Source organism: Kryptolebias marmoratus, linkage group LG7 (genome assembly GCF_001649575.2).
Source record: "Kryptolebias marmoratus isolate JLee-2015 linkage group LG7, ASM164957v2, whole genome shotgun sequence".
Classification (NCBI taxonomy): Eukaryota; Metazoa; Chordata; class Actinopteri; order Cyprinodontiformes; family Rivulidae; genus Kryptolebias; species Kryptolebias marmoratus.
In genome coordinates this window covers 11,173,328-11,191,235 of record NC_051436.1, presented here as the reverse complement: position 1 = coordinate 11,191,235, position 17,908 = coordinate 11,173,328, and the positions used below count along the sequence as shown (strand labels likewise).

Below are 17,908 nucleotides of genomic sequence, written 5' to 3'. Positions count from 1 at the left end.
TAAAATGAATGTGTGTGATTAGTCTGTTCAGTTTAGTTTTAAAAAATGATCAGTTTTAGCTAACTAGTGAGCTAACAGTTAGCCAGCTTGTTAATGAAATAGCTGTTTAGCTATTGTAAGCAGATGTAACAACACATATTTTAAGTTCCTAGGTGCTTAAAAGAGTTTATTTTCTTTATTAACATTTGTCATGTTTTGTTTTTAGGACATTAGTTTGTCTCCTTTCATGAAGTTGTTGTGTTAGCATTGTGAGCTAACACAGCAGCCCACGGGAGGGGCAGCTGCTGCTTTAGCTAACAATGCTAACACTGTTGCTTACAGTGCTAACTCTGTTGTTTTAATTTTAAGCTGACACAACAACAATTGTCCCTAAAGTGAGTTGCCCGGTGATTCCCTTCAGTAAACACAACTCACAGGAGAGACAATTGGTGTTAGCGAACAATGCTAATTCTGTTTTGAGTTTTATTAGCATTGTAAGCTAGCACAACAACGTTATTAGCTAACAGGACTCACTGGAGGTACAAGTGTTGTTAGGCTAGCTAACAATGCTAACACTGGTGTGAGGTTGTGTTGCTAGCTAACAATGCTAACACTGGTGTGAGGTTGTGTTGCTAGCTAACAATGCTAACACTGGTGTGTGGATTTAGTTGCACTGCAAGCTAACACAGTAAATCACAGTAAAAAATTACCTGTGGGGTTTTGTAAAGGCTGCAAAAAAAGGAAACCTCTGAGTGGATTAAATGGAAAAACACAACTATAAATACATTGAGAACTAATTGGGGAACAGGGTTCGTGGAAAAACAAAACGACACACAAGGATATAGGTCCGTAAAGGGAAACGCATTAAGAGATACGATCCCAATTGTGAAAGAGGATTATGATGTGAAAGCACAGGTGACTCGGAAAATCGGGTAAACAATAAACCCATGGCAATAATTTCCCACATACACATATTCTAATAAATCTGTCGAGAGCCATAGGTCCTTAAAAGCCTCTGATTTTGTGTGACAGTTTGTTTGTTTACCAGTTTCTTTCTCCTTATAAGTCGGGAGCCATCGCTGTGGGACTGAGGTGTTTAAACTTTGCCGTCGCAGCAGATCGAGCCTCGGCGGGCGGCGTCCGCGGCGCCTGGGACCCCGGCTAATGAGCACCTTTGGGTTTCAGCTGGATTCGCACACACTGCGAAACCCCGGTAACTTCCGCAGCGGGGCCCGTGTGGAAAATAAATAAATAAGAGCTCCCGATCTGCTGACTGTTGACTTTTCGCAGCAGGAGAGGCTGGAGGTGAGTCTGTGGACAAAGGTACTCAAAAAGTTATGAATTGATTTTAATGAAATTTCCAGGAAACGTCAAACATGGTCCAAGGAACAAGGGATTAGATTTTGGTGCTGATCAGGTCAAAGGTCAAGGTCACAGATCAGCCCATGCTCCGACTCTGCAGCCGATAACACGAATGTTAAACTCCACAGCTGGACTCCTCATGGGTCACTGTTGATTTCAAGGTGACGGGGTCAAAGTTCAAGGTCACAGATGACGGCAAGTTTTAAGTGGCGAAAGCCTTCGAAACTGCTAGAAAGAGCAAATGCTCTGAGTGTGCGATCATGTAACGGAGGAACATTAAACTGCACATCTGGACACCTCTTAGGTCAAGGGTGATCACCACTGATTTCAAGGTGATCCAGTCAAAGGTCATGGTTACAGATGACCCTGTGCTCTAACTATGCAACCATGTAAGAGAAAAATTCAACTGCACAGCTGGACACCTTTTAGGTCAAGCATGATCACCATTGATTTCAAGGCCATGGGGTCAAAGGTCAACATCCCAGTGTCTTGTATTATATTTATAGCTGCATTTGAATTTGAATTGACTTGTTTCTTTACTTTTGTACAGTGTTCTGAGATGGTTTTTTTATTGTGAAATGGAGCTGTATGAATTGAACTGACTGTAGACATTAGTTTAGCAGAAAATGTCAATTTTTTAAAAAACATTTGTCTGAATTTTATATGCTTTGAAAAGTCTCATTTTAATAGAAATTGTTGGAAAACTCTGTTCTTTCTTGATTTCTCGCAGATCCATGAGGTTTTCCTCGTTCAACAACTCGCTCAGCCTCGACTTTGAAGCGTAGCAGCAAAACCGGACGGAGGCGAGGACAGTCCCTGTCCCACGGCGGGACAGACTGCGGCCCGAGGGTCGCCACAGTTCAACCGGAGCTTTGATTCGAGACGACTCGGGGCAAACAAACAACAGGGCGCGTGTGTCTAAATACGCTGAGGGGGGGTTCTGGGATTTCATGACGTGAAAACAAAGGCTGGCTGTGTAGTCACAGGGTGGGGAAATCACAAGCCGAGGCTCGAGAATGACGGGAGAAAACCACAACGGAACCACGTCTGGCCCGGAGCAAGCGTCTTGAATCTTCTGAAGAGGGGCTCTGAGCAGTTATTATCTTACCTGCTGTAGATGCTGCAGCTCTTTGACTGATTTCAGTTTGAAAGAAGAGGAGCTCGACTTGGACCGGATTACACCACCATTAACGTTGAATTACACAGTTATTTCAACAGAATCTTAGGAGCAGTTGCGAGAGCAGCAGCAGCTAGCTGTAGCAGCTCCTCTGACAGGAACGTTGAAGCTGGTGCAGGTTTTTGAGGACAGATATTTCATGCTTTAAAGAAAGATGGTGTAAGAACACGGTTTGGGAAGTAGGCGGGACTTAAGGCGCAACATCATCAATCTGGTTAAAACAACATGGCAGCTTCCGCAAACCTGGTCCAGCTGGCTTCAATTCCCAACAGCTGTGGGATTACCTTGATGACGGCCGTGTTTTACCACGCTGAGGATGGCAACAACCAGGCTTTAAACTCTGTTTCTCCAAGCTGAGGTGACTCAAACAACTATCTACAACAGGTAAGATATTGCCTGTTCATAAGCTTCTTACAGAAGCCTACTACAAAGGCTCGCTCTGAATGAATTGGGGCCCCCCTAAAGAAGCTGAAAGCTGTCCTGCACAGTAAGAAAACAATATTTGCATCCATGGAGTGTTGACAGCACATCTGCTGGTGACTCATCTTTTCATCAATTCACCACTTTGCAGGACACAAAAACAAAAACGGAATTGCGCTCGGCTCGTGCGTCACAAAAACAAAAAAAACGCTATGATGCTTTTAATCAGCTCAAGGACGCACAGAAAGTCGATTTTATATAGATAACAGCTGGTTCTTTAGCTGAAAAGTAAAAAAAAATGAAAGGAACGTTAGGGGTTGGGATTTGGAACATGAGTAAAGTGTGGTCATTTTTACACTTTTAGATCGTTAACGGCTTTTAATTTGCATGAGAGGAAGCTAAAATTAAAGCTGAATGAGTTGGCTCATCAGATTTAACTGAAAGCGTCGCAAGTCTGGGTTGGGCACCTTTTATGGTGCGTGGCACAAAAGAAATAAACTAAACTAACTCGTTATAACTGTGTGAACTGAAGGATTTGGTGAACGAATCATTTGTACGAATCATTTTAATGAACTGATTCGAGTGATTCAGTTCACTCAACAGAGCTGCCGTTCCCGTCACAAACACAAACGTCTTTCCTTTATTTATGCTGAACAACCAAAAAAAAACCAAACGTCTCCACGCCGAGCGAAGAGAAGGAGCCGTTTGTGTACCGGGACTCGGCGCTCAGGTGAACTGTTTGTTTTTCTCAGGCCTCTGTTGGCGGTAATGATGTCACCCTTAATTGTGGCACACGAGCACTTCCTGGTCTCAGAGGGACGGGTGGGAAAGTCCACGTGAAGACAGCCAACCAGACTGCGTGCTTCGCAGGGACGGAGCATGTCTGTCTGTTAGCAAAATATCACACGAACCGTCAGACAGATTTCAATGAAGCTGTTAGACAGTAATCATCGGATGTACATCTGCAACTGATGGCCTTTCGGAGTCGATTTGATTCAAGATGGCTGCCACAGCTAACCAACTTCAGACAACACTACAATGGGTACAGCTCAGTTGGTTCAACAGCTATTAAGCTAAAGTTTGGTGTAGTAGTAGCTGAGAGTCGTCACCAGAACATGCTCTGAGCGCTAACAGATCGTGCAAAGTTGCTTGCTTGAAATGAACCGATTAACTACGGGAGTCAGCGTTGTCTGTCTGTTAGCACAATATCTCACGAACCGTTGAATGAATTTTAATGAAACTCTGGTAAAATAATCACTGAAAACACTTCTACAGCTGATTAACTTCTGGAGACAATTGGATTCAAGATGGCCGCCACAGCTAACCAACTTCAGCCAACACTAAAACAGGTACAACTCAGTTGGTTCAATAGATATTGAGCTAAAGTTTGGCGTGGTAGTAGCTGAGAGTCATCCCCAACACATACTCCAGGTGCTAACTGATCACACAAGATCTTGTTTTAAAACGTTGGCATAAACAACTGGAGTCGCTTCGGTCTGTTAGCAAAATATCTTCTCGCCCACTGGACGGATTTTAATGAAACTTTTAGAGAGTTATCGTTGGACGCACATCTACAGCTGATTACCTTTTGGAGAAGATGGCCACCGCAGCTAATCCACCTCATGAACTAAAACAATACAAGTCATTTAAAACAAAACGCCATTTCGATCCAGCGAACCCTGAAAGATTTATTGTTTTGTTTGTTTCTAACGCAGGTTCTGCTCCACCTTTGTTGAAGCTTGAAGCTGATTTTGTTTCCTCCTTTCCCTAAACGCCCCGGCAGACTAAAAAAAAAAAGAAAGGCCAGAAATGTGTGTCAACATTAATGTAATGGTTCACCCGTTAAACCTTTGGTGCTTGGCCCAAAAATAAACCTGCGTCTGGTGGAGCTCGCCCAGCACTTCCCAGCTGCTGGCTAATGTTTCACCTGGGTTAAATATTACATCCCGACCCTCTCCCGGAAAAACGAAGCAGGAAGGCTTTTCTGCGCCGCCTGGAAACAACGCAGCGACTGTAGGGGCCATCTTGAATTGGATGGACTCTAAAACCTAATCACATGTAGATCCACATCCAACGATTGCTTCCTGACAGTTCTAGAAAAATCTGTCTAATGGTTCATCAGATATTTTGCTAACAGACAAATGGCGTTGACTCAAACAGTTAACAGGTTTTTTTGAGCAAAGATGTTGTGTAATGTGTAACACTCACAAGTAAAAGTTAGGAATAACTCTCAGCTACTACCACACCAAATTTTACTTCAATATCTGTAAAATTGACAGAGTTACAGCCTCTTTTGTGTTTACTAAAATCACTTAGCTGTGGCGGCCATCTTGAATTGGGTTGCCTCCAAAGGGTAATCAGTTGTAGACGTACATCCAACGATTACATTCTGAGAGTTTCATGAAAATCCGTCTTTTGATCCATGAGATATTTTGCTAACAGACAGACAGAAACCCCATTCTCCCCCGCCTGTTGGCGGCGGGCCTTAATAAAGTGTCTTTCTGTGTCTGAGCAGGCAGACAGAGATGAGACGTGGGACGCTCGGTCCGCCTGCGACACGGGAGCCCTGTCGCCTGGAGGCCTGAATAATTCAGCGCCTGAGATAAATTTACTGCTTGTGAAGTCGTGGAGGAGCTGGAGCCGAGCCGTACCTGCACACGTCTTTATCCGCATGTCTGCCGAGTGGAAATTTTCATTGTGATTTGACAAACCTTACCCAGGGGCGGTGACACCCATTTTGTTTAACAAAAGTAAACACACACACACACAGACACACAAACGTAACACGAGTCAATATTTGCAGCAATATTTGCTCCATTGCTGCTTAATCATGACCGTCGCTGTCAGCCAGCGGCTCTCAGACAGGTTTACCACCCTGCAGCTAAGTCAGTGTGTGTTTTCAGCCTGCAGCTGGGGGCAGGGTGTGTGTGTGGGTGGTGGTGGCCCTGAATGTCCCCTGATTGTCCCCGAATGTCCCCTGAATGTCCCTGTCGCCACCTTGAAAGTCAGTCCTCCCTCCGGCTCTGTCAAGAGTCACCGGCGGCAGTGAGGCGTCACTCACAGGCCCTGTTTAATATGGACCCCCTCTACGGCAAGCCCATTTATCATATAATAGTTAAGCAGCACATATTCACAAGTCGATTCTTTCCAGCCAAAAAAAAAAAAAAAAGATATCTAGAATGCCATTTGTCAGGATTTCGGACATAATTCTTTAGGACATATGTGGCAAAATGAGAAACAGAAAAATATGGATTTTTTTTTTTGCCATAACTGAGTTTAAAAATGAGTCCATAAAAACACCATCTTCCAATCACATTAAATACAATATCAAATAAACTGCCTCCAAAGCAAAGTTTATGTCTTTCTTCAGAAATAATCCCTTTAATCCGAATCCTTCTTCCGCTGAAAATCACCATTTTTCCCTGCAGGCTGCCGTAAGCGCCGGGAAATCCCTTCGTTTAATGTTTGCCATCACTGTGAAGCTCAGGGGGGGATTTCGGTTTTTTTAAAACACGGGGCTGGAATTCTCCAGACCGATACAAGAGGAGTTTTCAAACCGGCGCTCCCGTGAACAAAGCTAGCTTGCTGCTAACCCGCGATTTTACCTGCGGCTAATTTCAAAGCTTCTGAGATGGAGAAAAAAAAACAACTAAACATTCATGTTTTGGGGGCTTTCAAAGTAAACTCCCATGAGGCTTTGCTTCTAAAGTAACACAATGACTCAGGATTGTTTATTGATTATGTGTCACAGTGGCTTGCCATACTCATGTTGGTCATTGGGCGCAGTTAGGGTCATTTGTTAACTGAAGTATTAATAGATAATAATTATTATAAACTCAATTCAAAATGGCCGCCACAGGCCACATCTAATCTACAGTAGCAAACCCAAAATGGCTGCAAGTCGGTTGGTTTTACAGATATCGAGCTGAGATTTGGCGTGGTAGTAGCTGAGAGTTGTCCCCAACACCTTAGCCCTTATTGTTGGAGTCAGCACTGGCTGTTAGCGAAATATCTCATGAACCACCAGGGCGAATTTTAATGAAAAACTCCGGCAGAAATCGTCACACGGACGTCTACAGATCGCCAACTTTTTGGAGTCACTTCCACTTAAGATGGCCGCCACACCCGACTGACGTTAGCCAACAAAAAAATGGCCACAACTCAGTCAGCTTTGCAGATGCTGAGCTGAAATTAGCTGCGGCCGTAGCCGAGAGTCGTCCTCAATGCAAACTCCGAGCTCTGAGACGTGGTGGGGCGATTTGACCCCCAACCATTTTTCAAAATAAAAGTCCTAATTCTGAGATTTTTCCCTTCTTTTTTTTTTGTTTCAGGACGATTCTCTGGACACTTCAGCGGGACGAGCCTTTTAGGACTCAGAAGGTCGAAGGAACGGATAAGAAAGTCAAGGGTTGTTAATCCTCCAAACACATCTCGTCTCTATTATGTGGGAATAAGGCGGCTGCGAGCTGGAGGTCGGCGCACTTGAGATGATTAAGACAAATCATCTTTTCATTACGGGGGGGAATGAGACGGAATGGAAAATGAAGACGGATGAATCGGTCAGATGAGGCAGGAAGGAAGCGTGCAGGTGAGCAAACACTGCCTCCTGTACGGAGAAGGGTGGAAAGGAAGAAAAAAGAAAAGAAAGTGGACTTTTTCAGCGTTTGTTGCTTTAATTTCTGGTTTCTACAACAACAGGATGCAGTGGGGAAAAAAAACCTTTTGTGTAACAAGTGTTAGCTTTAAAATAAAAAAAACAGGATAAAATGACTTTTAAACATCTAAGGACTCACAGTCAGACTTCTGGTTTTATCATCAACTTTATTTATAAAGCGCTTTAACACCAGCCAGAGCTGAAACAAAGTGCTGGACATCAGTAATAAATAAGACAAAAGAAAGCAGAAAAATCAACGGACATCTGCTCTGAGTTATTAATTTATTAACTTAAGTGAGCGTTCGTGTGTAGGTACAGAACATAAAAATAGAACAAAACTGTTGTGGCTGTAAATTATTAAATGATAGCTATTGTAACATAATTTTACCAATATTGATCATCATAATAATCCAAAAAAATAAGACAAATCACAACATAAAAACATTTTAACTCATTATTATTACGACCACCATTCGTCCCTCTTGTCTTCTCGCCTCCGGTTAGGTTTGGTAAATCCAGAGAGCAGAGGTGACAGTATGAACAATTAATATCTTACCTGTTGTAGATGGCTCCTTACAGGACCCCAGTTTGGAAAAATAAAGCTGAATTTTGACGAGCTAACGGCTCCTCTGGACACCACCGAGACCGAAAACCTTAAAGCGACATTTCAAAGCCTTTTGTGTGAACCTTGTTCTCACCATCAGCTCTGCTCGTTTAACCAACCACGAGCTCGTCAATCCGCTCAGAAGTAAACAAAGTGAAAAAAGTCGATCTACAGCAGGTCGAGTACGAGCTGTCCACAGGACCGCTCCATCAACACAAGTTTAGATTGACTGATATGATAAAGGATCATGCAAAATTTTACAAAAACCTTCAAATTTCTTACGAAAGTCAACGTTGACCACAAACATAAACATGATGGGAAACTTCTGGAACTCACGGCGGTATTGAAGCTTTTAATAAAAGCTCACAAATATAAATAACTCTCAGCAGTTGTTTTCTGTGTGACTTTAACAGGAAGTCCGGCCCACTCTTCTTTCCATCGTTGCTTCAGTTCATTGAGGTTCGCAGACGTTTGTTTCTGCTCAGCGTCTCAGTCAGGTTCTGGTTCTGGTTCTGCTCTCTGACTGGGTTGTTGAAACATCTAGATTTTTTTCTTTTTGAGTCATTCTGTTGTAGAGCAGCTGCTGTTTGTGGATCATTGTCCTGTTTTAGGACCCAGTTTGGTCCAAACTTCAGCTGTTGGACAGATGTCCTCACGTTTGACTCTAGAGTCCTTTGGTCTCCAGAGGAGTTCAGGGTCGACTCGGTGACTGCGAGGAGCCCAAACCATCAGCCCTCCACCACCGTGCCGACAGCTGCTGTTTGGTTTTCTCCAGCCGTGCCGCTGTGCATTATGGGTAAACATGTCCACTCTGGTCCAGAGGACGTTGTTCCAGAAGTCTTCTGCTTCATTCAGATGAAACTCAGCCGGGCGGCCATGTTGTTTTCAGAGAGACGAGGTTTTCTCCTGCAGTCCTTCCAGACGAGACAAACATGTTCCGTCTTCTTCTGATTGTCCTGTCATGACCTTTGACCTTTGACCTGCTAACTGAGGCCTGCAGACTCCGACATGGAGTTTCTCTGGTCGTTGCACAGTCTGACCTCAGGGTGAATCTGCTGCGACCTCCACTCTCGGGCCGACAGGCAGCTGTTTGAAACGTGAAATCTTTCTCTCTGTTCAGAAATGACCTTTGACCCCTCTCAGCAGCTGCTTCTCTCTGAGGTCATTGCTGATGTCTGTTAGTTCACTCTTAATCTTAATTTGTGACATTTCCGCTGAAACAAATAAAACCAACTCGTCGCGGTCCTGAGGAAACAGATGTTGCGTTTCGGATTTAGTGTCTGAGCCGACTTGAAGTCAGAGGACTGAAAGTTCTTTATTGAGATAAGAGGGACAAAATAAAACGAAATACAGAAACCTGAACTATGATGAGGAGCAGCCATCTTGAAAACCAGACAGAGCTAACACACTTTATAATTTATTTAATTATTTAGGTTTCTGCTCCCGGTTGTTGCAGCCGCCGCCTTCGTCTCAGATCATCTGTACCAGTTTCTGCTCAGAGTTTCATAATTTAAATTGATAACACACACACACACACAGAGAAAATACACTTATAAAATCCTATGTACACACACACTTTGGAGCACTTGAACATGCCGAGTCAAAGGGAAGTTACTGGGAGAGCGCGGCTCCCGTCCTTCTTTAACGCCACTGAGCAAGGCACTGCCGTGACCCGGCTGCAGTCACTAGAGGGCGGGTTTCAAACTGTCCTCGGCCTCCACTCCCCCCGCGGAGCGACAACACGAAGGAACGACTCGGTTAATCCCTCCTTGTGCTGACGTTTTAAAGTTCTCGTTTTGGTTTTGTTTTTTTCTTTGTTTTTCCTTCTTCTACTTCAATTGTCCAGATGACGCTCCAGCTCCCGATTTGGAAAGCTGCACAAAAAAAAGGGCAAGGAGGAAATGCCGTTACGTGCGAACAGATTGGGGGTGAAAAACAGACTCGCGGGCAGCTGATTAAAAGAAGACGAGTTACCTGGGTTCTATCGGTTCTCCTTGTCAGAGTTTTCCGTCTGCTCCTGGTGAGGAGAAAAAACAAACAAAATGCACAAATTTGATTTTAAATGCAAGAAGATCATCAATCGACAGAGGAGATGACCTTAAAGTCTTGAGTCGGAGTTTGTTCGGGTATTTTTCCCCCTCCTCTCACACAGTCAGGATGACGAAGCGAAAAGTCAACACGACAGCTTACGTTAAGAAACGAAGCAAACACGGATGTTGATGAGCATCGTGTTTCCCCTCCCTAAAACAAATTTGGTTTGGATGTTGATTCAGTGGAGCCCGACGAATCCGAGCAGACGGGAACAAAAGCTGCCACATCTCAAATTACAGACGCCCAATGTCACAAGCTGATTTTTGTTTTATTTATTGATTTTATTTGTTTGGGCTTCGTTTTCCCCAGCCCGTCTGAATAAACAAACTGTATTAAAAAAGCATGACAATGACTAGTCGGAAGGCAGAGCGGCCATTTTAGGGAGCTTTGTTTGAGATTTTTGAAAAAAAAAAAAAAAAAGTTAAAAAAGATGCTTCCAGATGAAGGACGGGAATCGGCTCACGGCAAGACGACGTCAACAGCACTAAAGTCCGGACACTCAAGACCACATTCTCCTAACTTCACTGTGCGTCAGGAAAGGAAGACTTGGAATAAATTTTTAAAAAACGGTAGCGCTTCAACCCGTATCAGCCAGGGAAAAGAAGAAGTTAAATTATTGGGGGCTCGTCCGGGATCCTCACACCCAAGTGAGAAACCAACTCCTCGGCCAGGTTCAGTTAAGGATAAAGGAAGGGAACGGGCTGTTTGGGCAGCACGGTGGATTAGTGGTTGGCACTGTTGCCTCAGAGCAAGACGGTCCTGGGTTCAAGCCCCAGTTTGGGCCTGGGGGGGGGATTTCTGTGCAGAGTTTGCTTGGTTTTTTTCTGTGGGTTCTCCGGTGGAGAACTCTGTGGAGTCTGAAAACCTGCATGTTTAGGCTGCCTTCAGGCCTCCCACAAAGAGACATCTGTGAACTCAAAAGGGATCTGCCCGGTTAAATAATAATAAAAGTTTGTTGTTCTCAAAGACTCCCTCTGAATGGATGTGATCACACAGAACAAACTGCAGAAATACTACTATAACTCCAAAAGAAAAACACTGTTTTAAAATAAAACAAGAACCCTTTCTTAGAGTTCAGAGGTCTTTATAGCAGACGAGCACCAGGAGCTAAACTAACCACATCCAGCCAACCATCTTGTCCTTCAGAAAGCTGAGGAACGACTCCGCTGTTGGAGTTTTGGGTCGATTTAAACAATTAATTCCAACAAACTGACCCACTCCCCCCCCCACACTGTCTGTGTTCACCATTTCCTGCCTTGTTCCCGTGTTCAGCTCTCCATACGTCACACTTCAGAGGGAGCAGAGAAACAGAAACCCTGTTTATTTTTTTGATCTTTTATTATGAATTTAAAATTAGCTTGAATTATTTCAACCGAGACTCTGAAAACAAGCAGCTTTACTGACTTTTCAACCGTAATGTCGGCCCGTCTGTGCAGTCACACACTGAGGTTCTTCAAAGAGCCATCTGTGACACGTAAGATATTTACTGTTCGTATCTTCCAACACAATCGGATTTCAAAAGCTCCAAATCATCCCTTTAAGAATCCGGGTGAATAAATAATGCTTTCACGGTTTGCTGCGATGCATTCAGGTGAGGCTGGTTTAAAGACTTGGTTAAAGGGTGTAAGACATGAACCGGGGCAGTGATGGAAGCGCATTCACTCGTCAGTCTGAGCGTTAAATTAGAAGACGACAGACGAGGACGCCGCCTCCGATCCCCTGCGGCGCCGCAGCTTCATTATTCGGACCTCCTGTGATGGAAGCAGAAGACGGCAAAGCTGGAGGCAACAGGCAGGTTTCTTCTTTTTCCTTCTCTGGTTGGTTGAAAAGAAAAAAAAATCTATTTAAAATGCTTTCTTGTGTCACAAAATTTTTTTTAAAATGCTGTATTTGAAAAAAATTGACTATTTCAAAGATTATAAACAGAAAAAAAAAAAACCTTTCCGCCTTTGTTTCGTTGTTCGGTTCAGGCAGTTCTTTCGCCGCGTACGAAATAAAACGGCTCAAAGAACGGAGAGCCGAGCCGAACGACTTATTTCTTTCTAGGGGAGGGGGACTGCTTACAGATTGGATGAACGACCAAAAAAAAAAAAAAAAAAAGGGTGAGAAAGAGAAACCAGGAGGTTCAGAGTCAGCTCAGACTCTGTTCGCTAACTGTGTTCTTTACCCATATTCAAGAAAATCATAGATGTGGAAACACAGAAAAGCATCATTTACCAGCGACTTTGCAACAATTCACAAATCCAGACCTCCTGGTGCAGGGGTCTCCAACCCTGGTCCTGGAGGGCCACTATCCTGCAGGTTCTACTTGTTCCTCTGCTCCAACACACCTGATCTAAATCAATGGGTGATTAACTGATTAACTTCTGCAGAACAAGAAGAGGTGATTAAACCTCTGAATCAGGTGTGTTGGAGCAGGGAAACAAGGAAAACATGCAGGATGGTGGCCCTCGAGGACCAGGATTGGAGACCCCTGTCCTGCTGGAACAAAAACCACATCAGACGATGCAGGTCTGTTCCAGTCCTGCCTGCGAAAACTACAACCCTAAACGTCGACTACAGAGCAAAGCAGAAAGACTGGTAACCAGAAAAGATCGCTTTAGCGTCGAAGTACACCACGCAACGCACTTCAGCTAGGTTAAAAAAAAAAAAAAAAAACACGACGGAGTGGGTTTACCTGCTGCCTCGTGTGCCAAAGTTTAAATTCAATTCAAATTCAAAATTACTTTAATTATTATTATTTATTTTCCTTTGGGATTAATAAACTGATCTCTCTCACAACCAGTTAGTGATGTTGGGGATGACTCTCGGCTCGATATCTGTAAAACCGCCGCCGTTTTTAGGTTTGCTAGGTTCCACCAGCTGTGGCGGCCATCTAGAACCGGGTCGACTCCGATGTACGTCGGATGGTTCGTTTCTAAAAGTTTCGTTACAATGCGACCAGCGGTGGCTGAGATTATTTGGCCGGCAGACAGACAAACGCAGATAACAGCTCGATACGAGACGGACCTGTTGGGACTCCGACGTCGTCCGGCTGTGGATCGCCATCTCTGGGGGCGTCGAAGGAACGCTCCCGTTGGAGTCGATCACGAGAAGAGTCTTCCGTTCCCTCGATGGTTTTTCACACTTTGTCACGCGGAACCTTAAAAGGACAAAAACAAACAAAAACATAAGGTTTGGACATCTTGAGTTTTTTCGTGTTTCAGAGATGAAAGCGCTCCCTCTGGCTGAAACAGAAACACACAAGCGTGTCGTTAAACTCTGTAAATCAAGAGTTTATTTATTTATTTATTTTAGGTCCAAAGGAAACAGGATTTTGTCAACCATATTCGTATTAAAGCGGCGTAAATAAACCGCAGAAGAAGTGGCCCTCAGCTCCTCTGTTTGGTGTCACAGCTGCCATCTGGTTTACCTCACCGATTTCTCACACACACACACACACACTCAGAAAGACAAAAAACATCCTTCACCTGAACACGACGCCTCTATAATCCACTCATTCATTCAAAAGCCAATCATGCGCCACAAAGCTTTAATCAAACCGGCAAATGAATTTTGGTTTCCAGGTCACGCTGACCCCTCTGTGTACGCCGCCGCCGCCATCTGAGAGGGGAATAAAAAAAAAAGAAAAAGCAGCTCCTCTGCATCCCAATCAGCTCTCTGCCTGAGAAACGTGACGGACATGAGGCTTAGCGGGCCTTGCCGGTGGACAGGGGCCGACTCTTTACAGTAAAGTCGTTTCAGAACCACCGGGAGGAGACAGACGGGCGTCCATGTTTGGACTTTGGACTGATAAAACGGAGCATCTGAGCATTGTCTTCTTTTTTTTTTGGGTGAGAAAGCCGCCGTCATAAATCTAACATTCATACATTATAAAGTGGGGTTCTGTAATTCTGAGTTCTGAAACTCAGCAGCAGGTTTATTCAACTATATATATATATAAATTAAAAAACAAGTGAAGTGGACGGCTCTCCTGTCTGCCGTTTAGCTGTATTGTTTCCCTTCGGTGACACCTACAGTTCAAGAGGAGAACTGCAGCAGCACCGTTTTTAAACAGCAACAAACCTTCTGAAAATGTGCTTCAAGCAACAGGAATCAACTAACATTCCAGGGAAATAAAAGGTTAACTTGTGTTTTTACGCTTTATAATGTAGAAACTACCTTTTCCTGCTGACTTACTACGAGTATTAAACAGTTCTGCTGCTGGCAGTATTATTACATTTTTTAAATATTTGTTATTTATTAAATGTGAGTCAGGTTTTGCAAGACAAGTTTGTGAGCAACCATTTTGTATTATTAGGTAGCAAATATTTAGTCCCAGTAAGTGACACAGGAACATTCCTTTGCTTTGATGTATCAGATTGCATTGAATCTTAATGTGTTGCATTAAACTCCTACTGCATCAAAGCATATTTTTGATTAAAGGCTGAATTGCATCAAAATTAGGAGCTGAATGGTTTCAGGTTTAGATAACCGATTAAAAAGGAAAGAAGTTGTACAGGAAGAGAAAAAGAAAGAGGAAATTGAGATGCTGGGTTTTTTTTTTGTTTGTTTGGTTGGTTTGTTTCCATCACTTTTTCAGGTCAGTGAAAGTTTAACAGGGGTCGTTCGACGGAGCAGGTGAGAACCCGAAGGCCTCCGTTTTCCCAGGCTTCACCGTCGCCGTCCACCTGTGTTTGTTCCAGGTCACCGGCAAACCCGGCCTGCGTGATTAAAGAAGGACTCGGATTATTCACAGTTAATGTTTGATGGTCAGGACCGCGTGTGCTCCGACTCCTGGCGCGTCTTCGAGTTCCCGGCGGACGGTTTTATCGCAGGTTGTGTGAAGCGATTCTGAGAAACGCCGGAGGTTGAATCAGTGGAAAGCAGCATGAAAAGACGTTTTTGTTCTTTTACGAGTCAAACACACACACCTGCCCACAGACAGGACCGTGACCTCTCCGAGATGACTGCGGCGCTGCTCCGTCTTGCGGGGAGACGGCTTCCTCATCAGCGGCCATTTTTTCTGGCTGCAGCGGGTGCAGATGTTGGCGTGGCTGCCCGAGCCGCCGATGGTGTGCAGGTGGCTGCAGGTGTGCTTGGCTGCTCCCAGGGGAGCCCCCGGCGAGAGCGGCGTCATCGGTGGGGACGACGCTCCGACGGAGGTGGGGGTGAGCGGCGGCCTGGAGACGGGAAAGCAAACGTCACAGGAATATCGATAAATAACCCAACAGGTAAGGCCAGGAAAAGGAGAGGCCAATACAAGCCCAGCCATTTCACACACGAACCAATAACTTCCATTTAATTAATTTCCCAGAAATAAAAAAATAAAAATCTCAGCCTGCTCCGTTCTGCAGCGCTTCCTTTATCACCGCTGAGCGACACGTTAATAATTCAGACTCTAAGCAAACACTTACGAGGTCCCAGAGAAGCACCACTCACCAATTTCTGTTAAAAGTCAAACAAGAAATGAAACATCCTGTGTGGAGCAGAAGAAAAACAAGTCAAATGCATTCTCTCCATTTTGACATCATATTTTTCCGATCAAAAAGGAACTAACTGAGGCCGAATCGCTTATTTTTTTATAGTATTATTTTAAGAAGATGCCGTTTGCTCTCAATAAAACCCTGGAGATCAGCTCCTCGTATGGTTTAAACACAAAAAGGTATGACAAATTGTGTTTCCACACATGCAATATTAAGTTTATATGCGTGGTAAGAGTGAAAAGCAGATTTATTTGGAGTCCCGTTTCTCTTTAGGAGGCGTCACAGGAATAAAAACCTGCAGGAAGGCGAGGAAAGGGCGTGCACAGATTCACAGCATGGTCAGAAAAAAAAACTGTTTTGCCTCTAATAATGTATATATATTAAAAATATATTTAAATATTTAGGCTTTTAAATCAAAATACTTCTGAAAATCATCATTGCAGCAGCTAGTTTTGGATTATTAAAGGAATCTTTCGCACTGGGCTGCTTTTGTTCATGGAGTTTGTTTTTTTTCGAAAAATTAAAGATGTTTAAAAGTTTGTTTTTTTTAATTATTCAGCCATATTTCAAACAGAAAATAAAGGAGGTTCAAGGAAAGAAAAATGCAGCTTTGAAAGAATTCAGTGCCTTCATGCAAAACGATTTGAAACCAAACCTTAGAAACACTGCAGAGCCACCAGCAGGGGGCAGTATAGGCTACATTACCCATGCTTTTAGATGAGATGCGATTTCGCAACTAAAATACAAATAAGCTGCTGTGACTGATGCTGCTGGGTGAGACTCATGGCTGCCATCTTGTTAGGTGCTACACCTATCAGTGTTTACTGTTTACATGTCGAAGCTGCACTTCGTCAGCTGTCATTAATCCAAAAACGAACAGAAATAGCCTTTTTTTACAACTTCAATGAATATATGAGGCATATTGTGAAAATGGGGGAGAAGTATTTTCTATAACAAGCCTCCCAACAAGCCTGGTGAAGCGTTAACAGAGGCAAAACGTGGACCATGTGGGCTCCCGCTACTGTGGTAAAAGTACTCCACCACTGTAATCATTCAGGCCAGAGGAGTACTTAACGCCACTTTGAGTACTTTACAGCTCTACGTAGTCTAACCAGAGCTCTGCTACCAACGTAGTAGAGGCGTAAGAAATAACTGCTAATGATGAGCTTTTTGAAGTTTGATCTATTTGTCTGTGTTCATTAAAGTCTGTTTGCTCTAAATTCTGTATAATCTGGAACTGGGAGAAGACATTTCTATATGGATGATTTGACATAATACATCTAAAACCAAGGTTAATTTATGTAATTTTTAATTAATATTGATCGTGATTGGCCCCCCTGCGTCACTGGGTTTGACACCCCTGATTTAGCATGTATACAGGGTGTCCCAAAACATTTTGTAATTTGATTATTTTGTAGCCTAATAACATAGCTAACTCTTGCTCCAGTGATGTCCAATTTTAACAAAGTGTAAAAAAGCAACCGTTTAATTTTGAGCTTGTCGCAGAACGTCGCTCAGCAGAAAGGAATGTGTTAGAATCCGCTCGGGCACAGTCAAGAAAATACAAGAAAAAACGCACCAACCGGAAAGCAGGTTTGGACACGGCACAAAAACATCAAAATCAAGACGCGCGGCGGTGTGTTTGAGGCGTGTCGCACTTTGAACACCCGAAGCTTTTAAAACCCACAGCATCAGAATCTGTTCAAATTTTAATGAACAAATCATTTAATGTTCAACACGAAGCCTATTTAATTTAACTTGCCTGGGACTCAGATATCCACGTTTCAAATAGTCTTTTTTTTTAAAGCACACTCTGTATTTTACCCATAAAAGCGGATAAAACTGGTTTGTAGATTAATGGCTATTAAAGACAATATGTCACTCAAACCTTGGCTTTTCACTGACTTTGGTTTGTCCCCCTCAGATATCCGTGGTCCGCTGCCCCGCTGGCAGTAACTAAGGACGCCATGTAGCTCCTACCAACATGGCGGGGCAGATTCTCGCCCTGTTGGCACAAACTGCACAGTGCTCGGTTGTTTCTGTATATTCTTATTTCTGTCTGGAATCAAAAACGTCCAGGAAAAATCTTACCCAGTCACGTTGGCCGTGGTAAGGACTAAATGTAGTTATTGCTGCGAGAAGTGATGACGGGGGGG

The 17,908-nt window shown here is 43.6% G+C and overlaps 1 protein-coding gene across 1 annotated transcript in view; it reads right to left on the bottom strand.

Moving 5' to 3' along the window:
- Window positions 1-9,486: 9,486 nt before the first annotated feature.
- The window catches only part of rell1 (RELT like 1), a 30,167-nt gene continuing 21,745 nt past the window's right edge, over window positions 9,487-17,908 (bottom strand). Inside the window, exons 5-8 of the mRNA XM_017426211.3 lie at window positions 15,201-15,449; window positions 13,297-13,429; window positions 10,171-10,213; window positions 9,487-10,070 (exon numbers count right to left, since the gene is read on the bottom strand). Coding sequence (XP_017281700.1) covers window positions 10,178-10,213; window positions 13,297-13,429; window positions 15,201-15,449 — 418 coding nt within the window. The 3' untranslated portion in view covers window positions 9,487-10,070; window positions 10,171-10,177. The remainder of the gene's footprint in view (window positions 10,071-10,170; window positions 10,214-13,296; window positions 13,430-15,200; window positions 15,450-17,908) is intronic.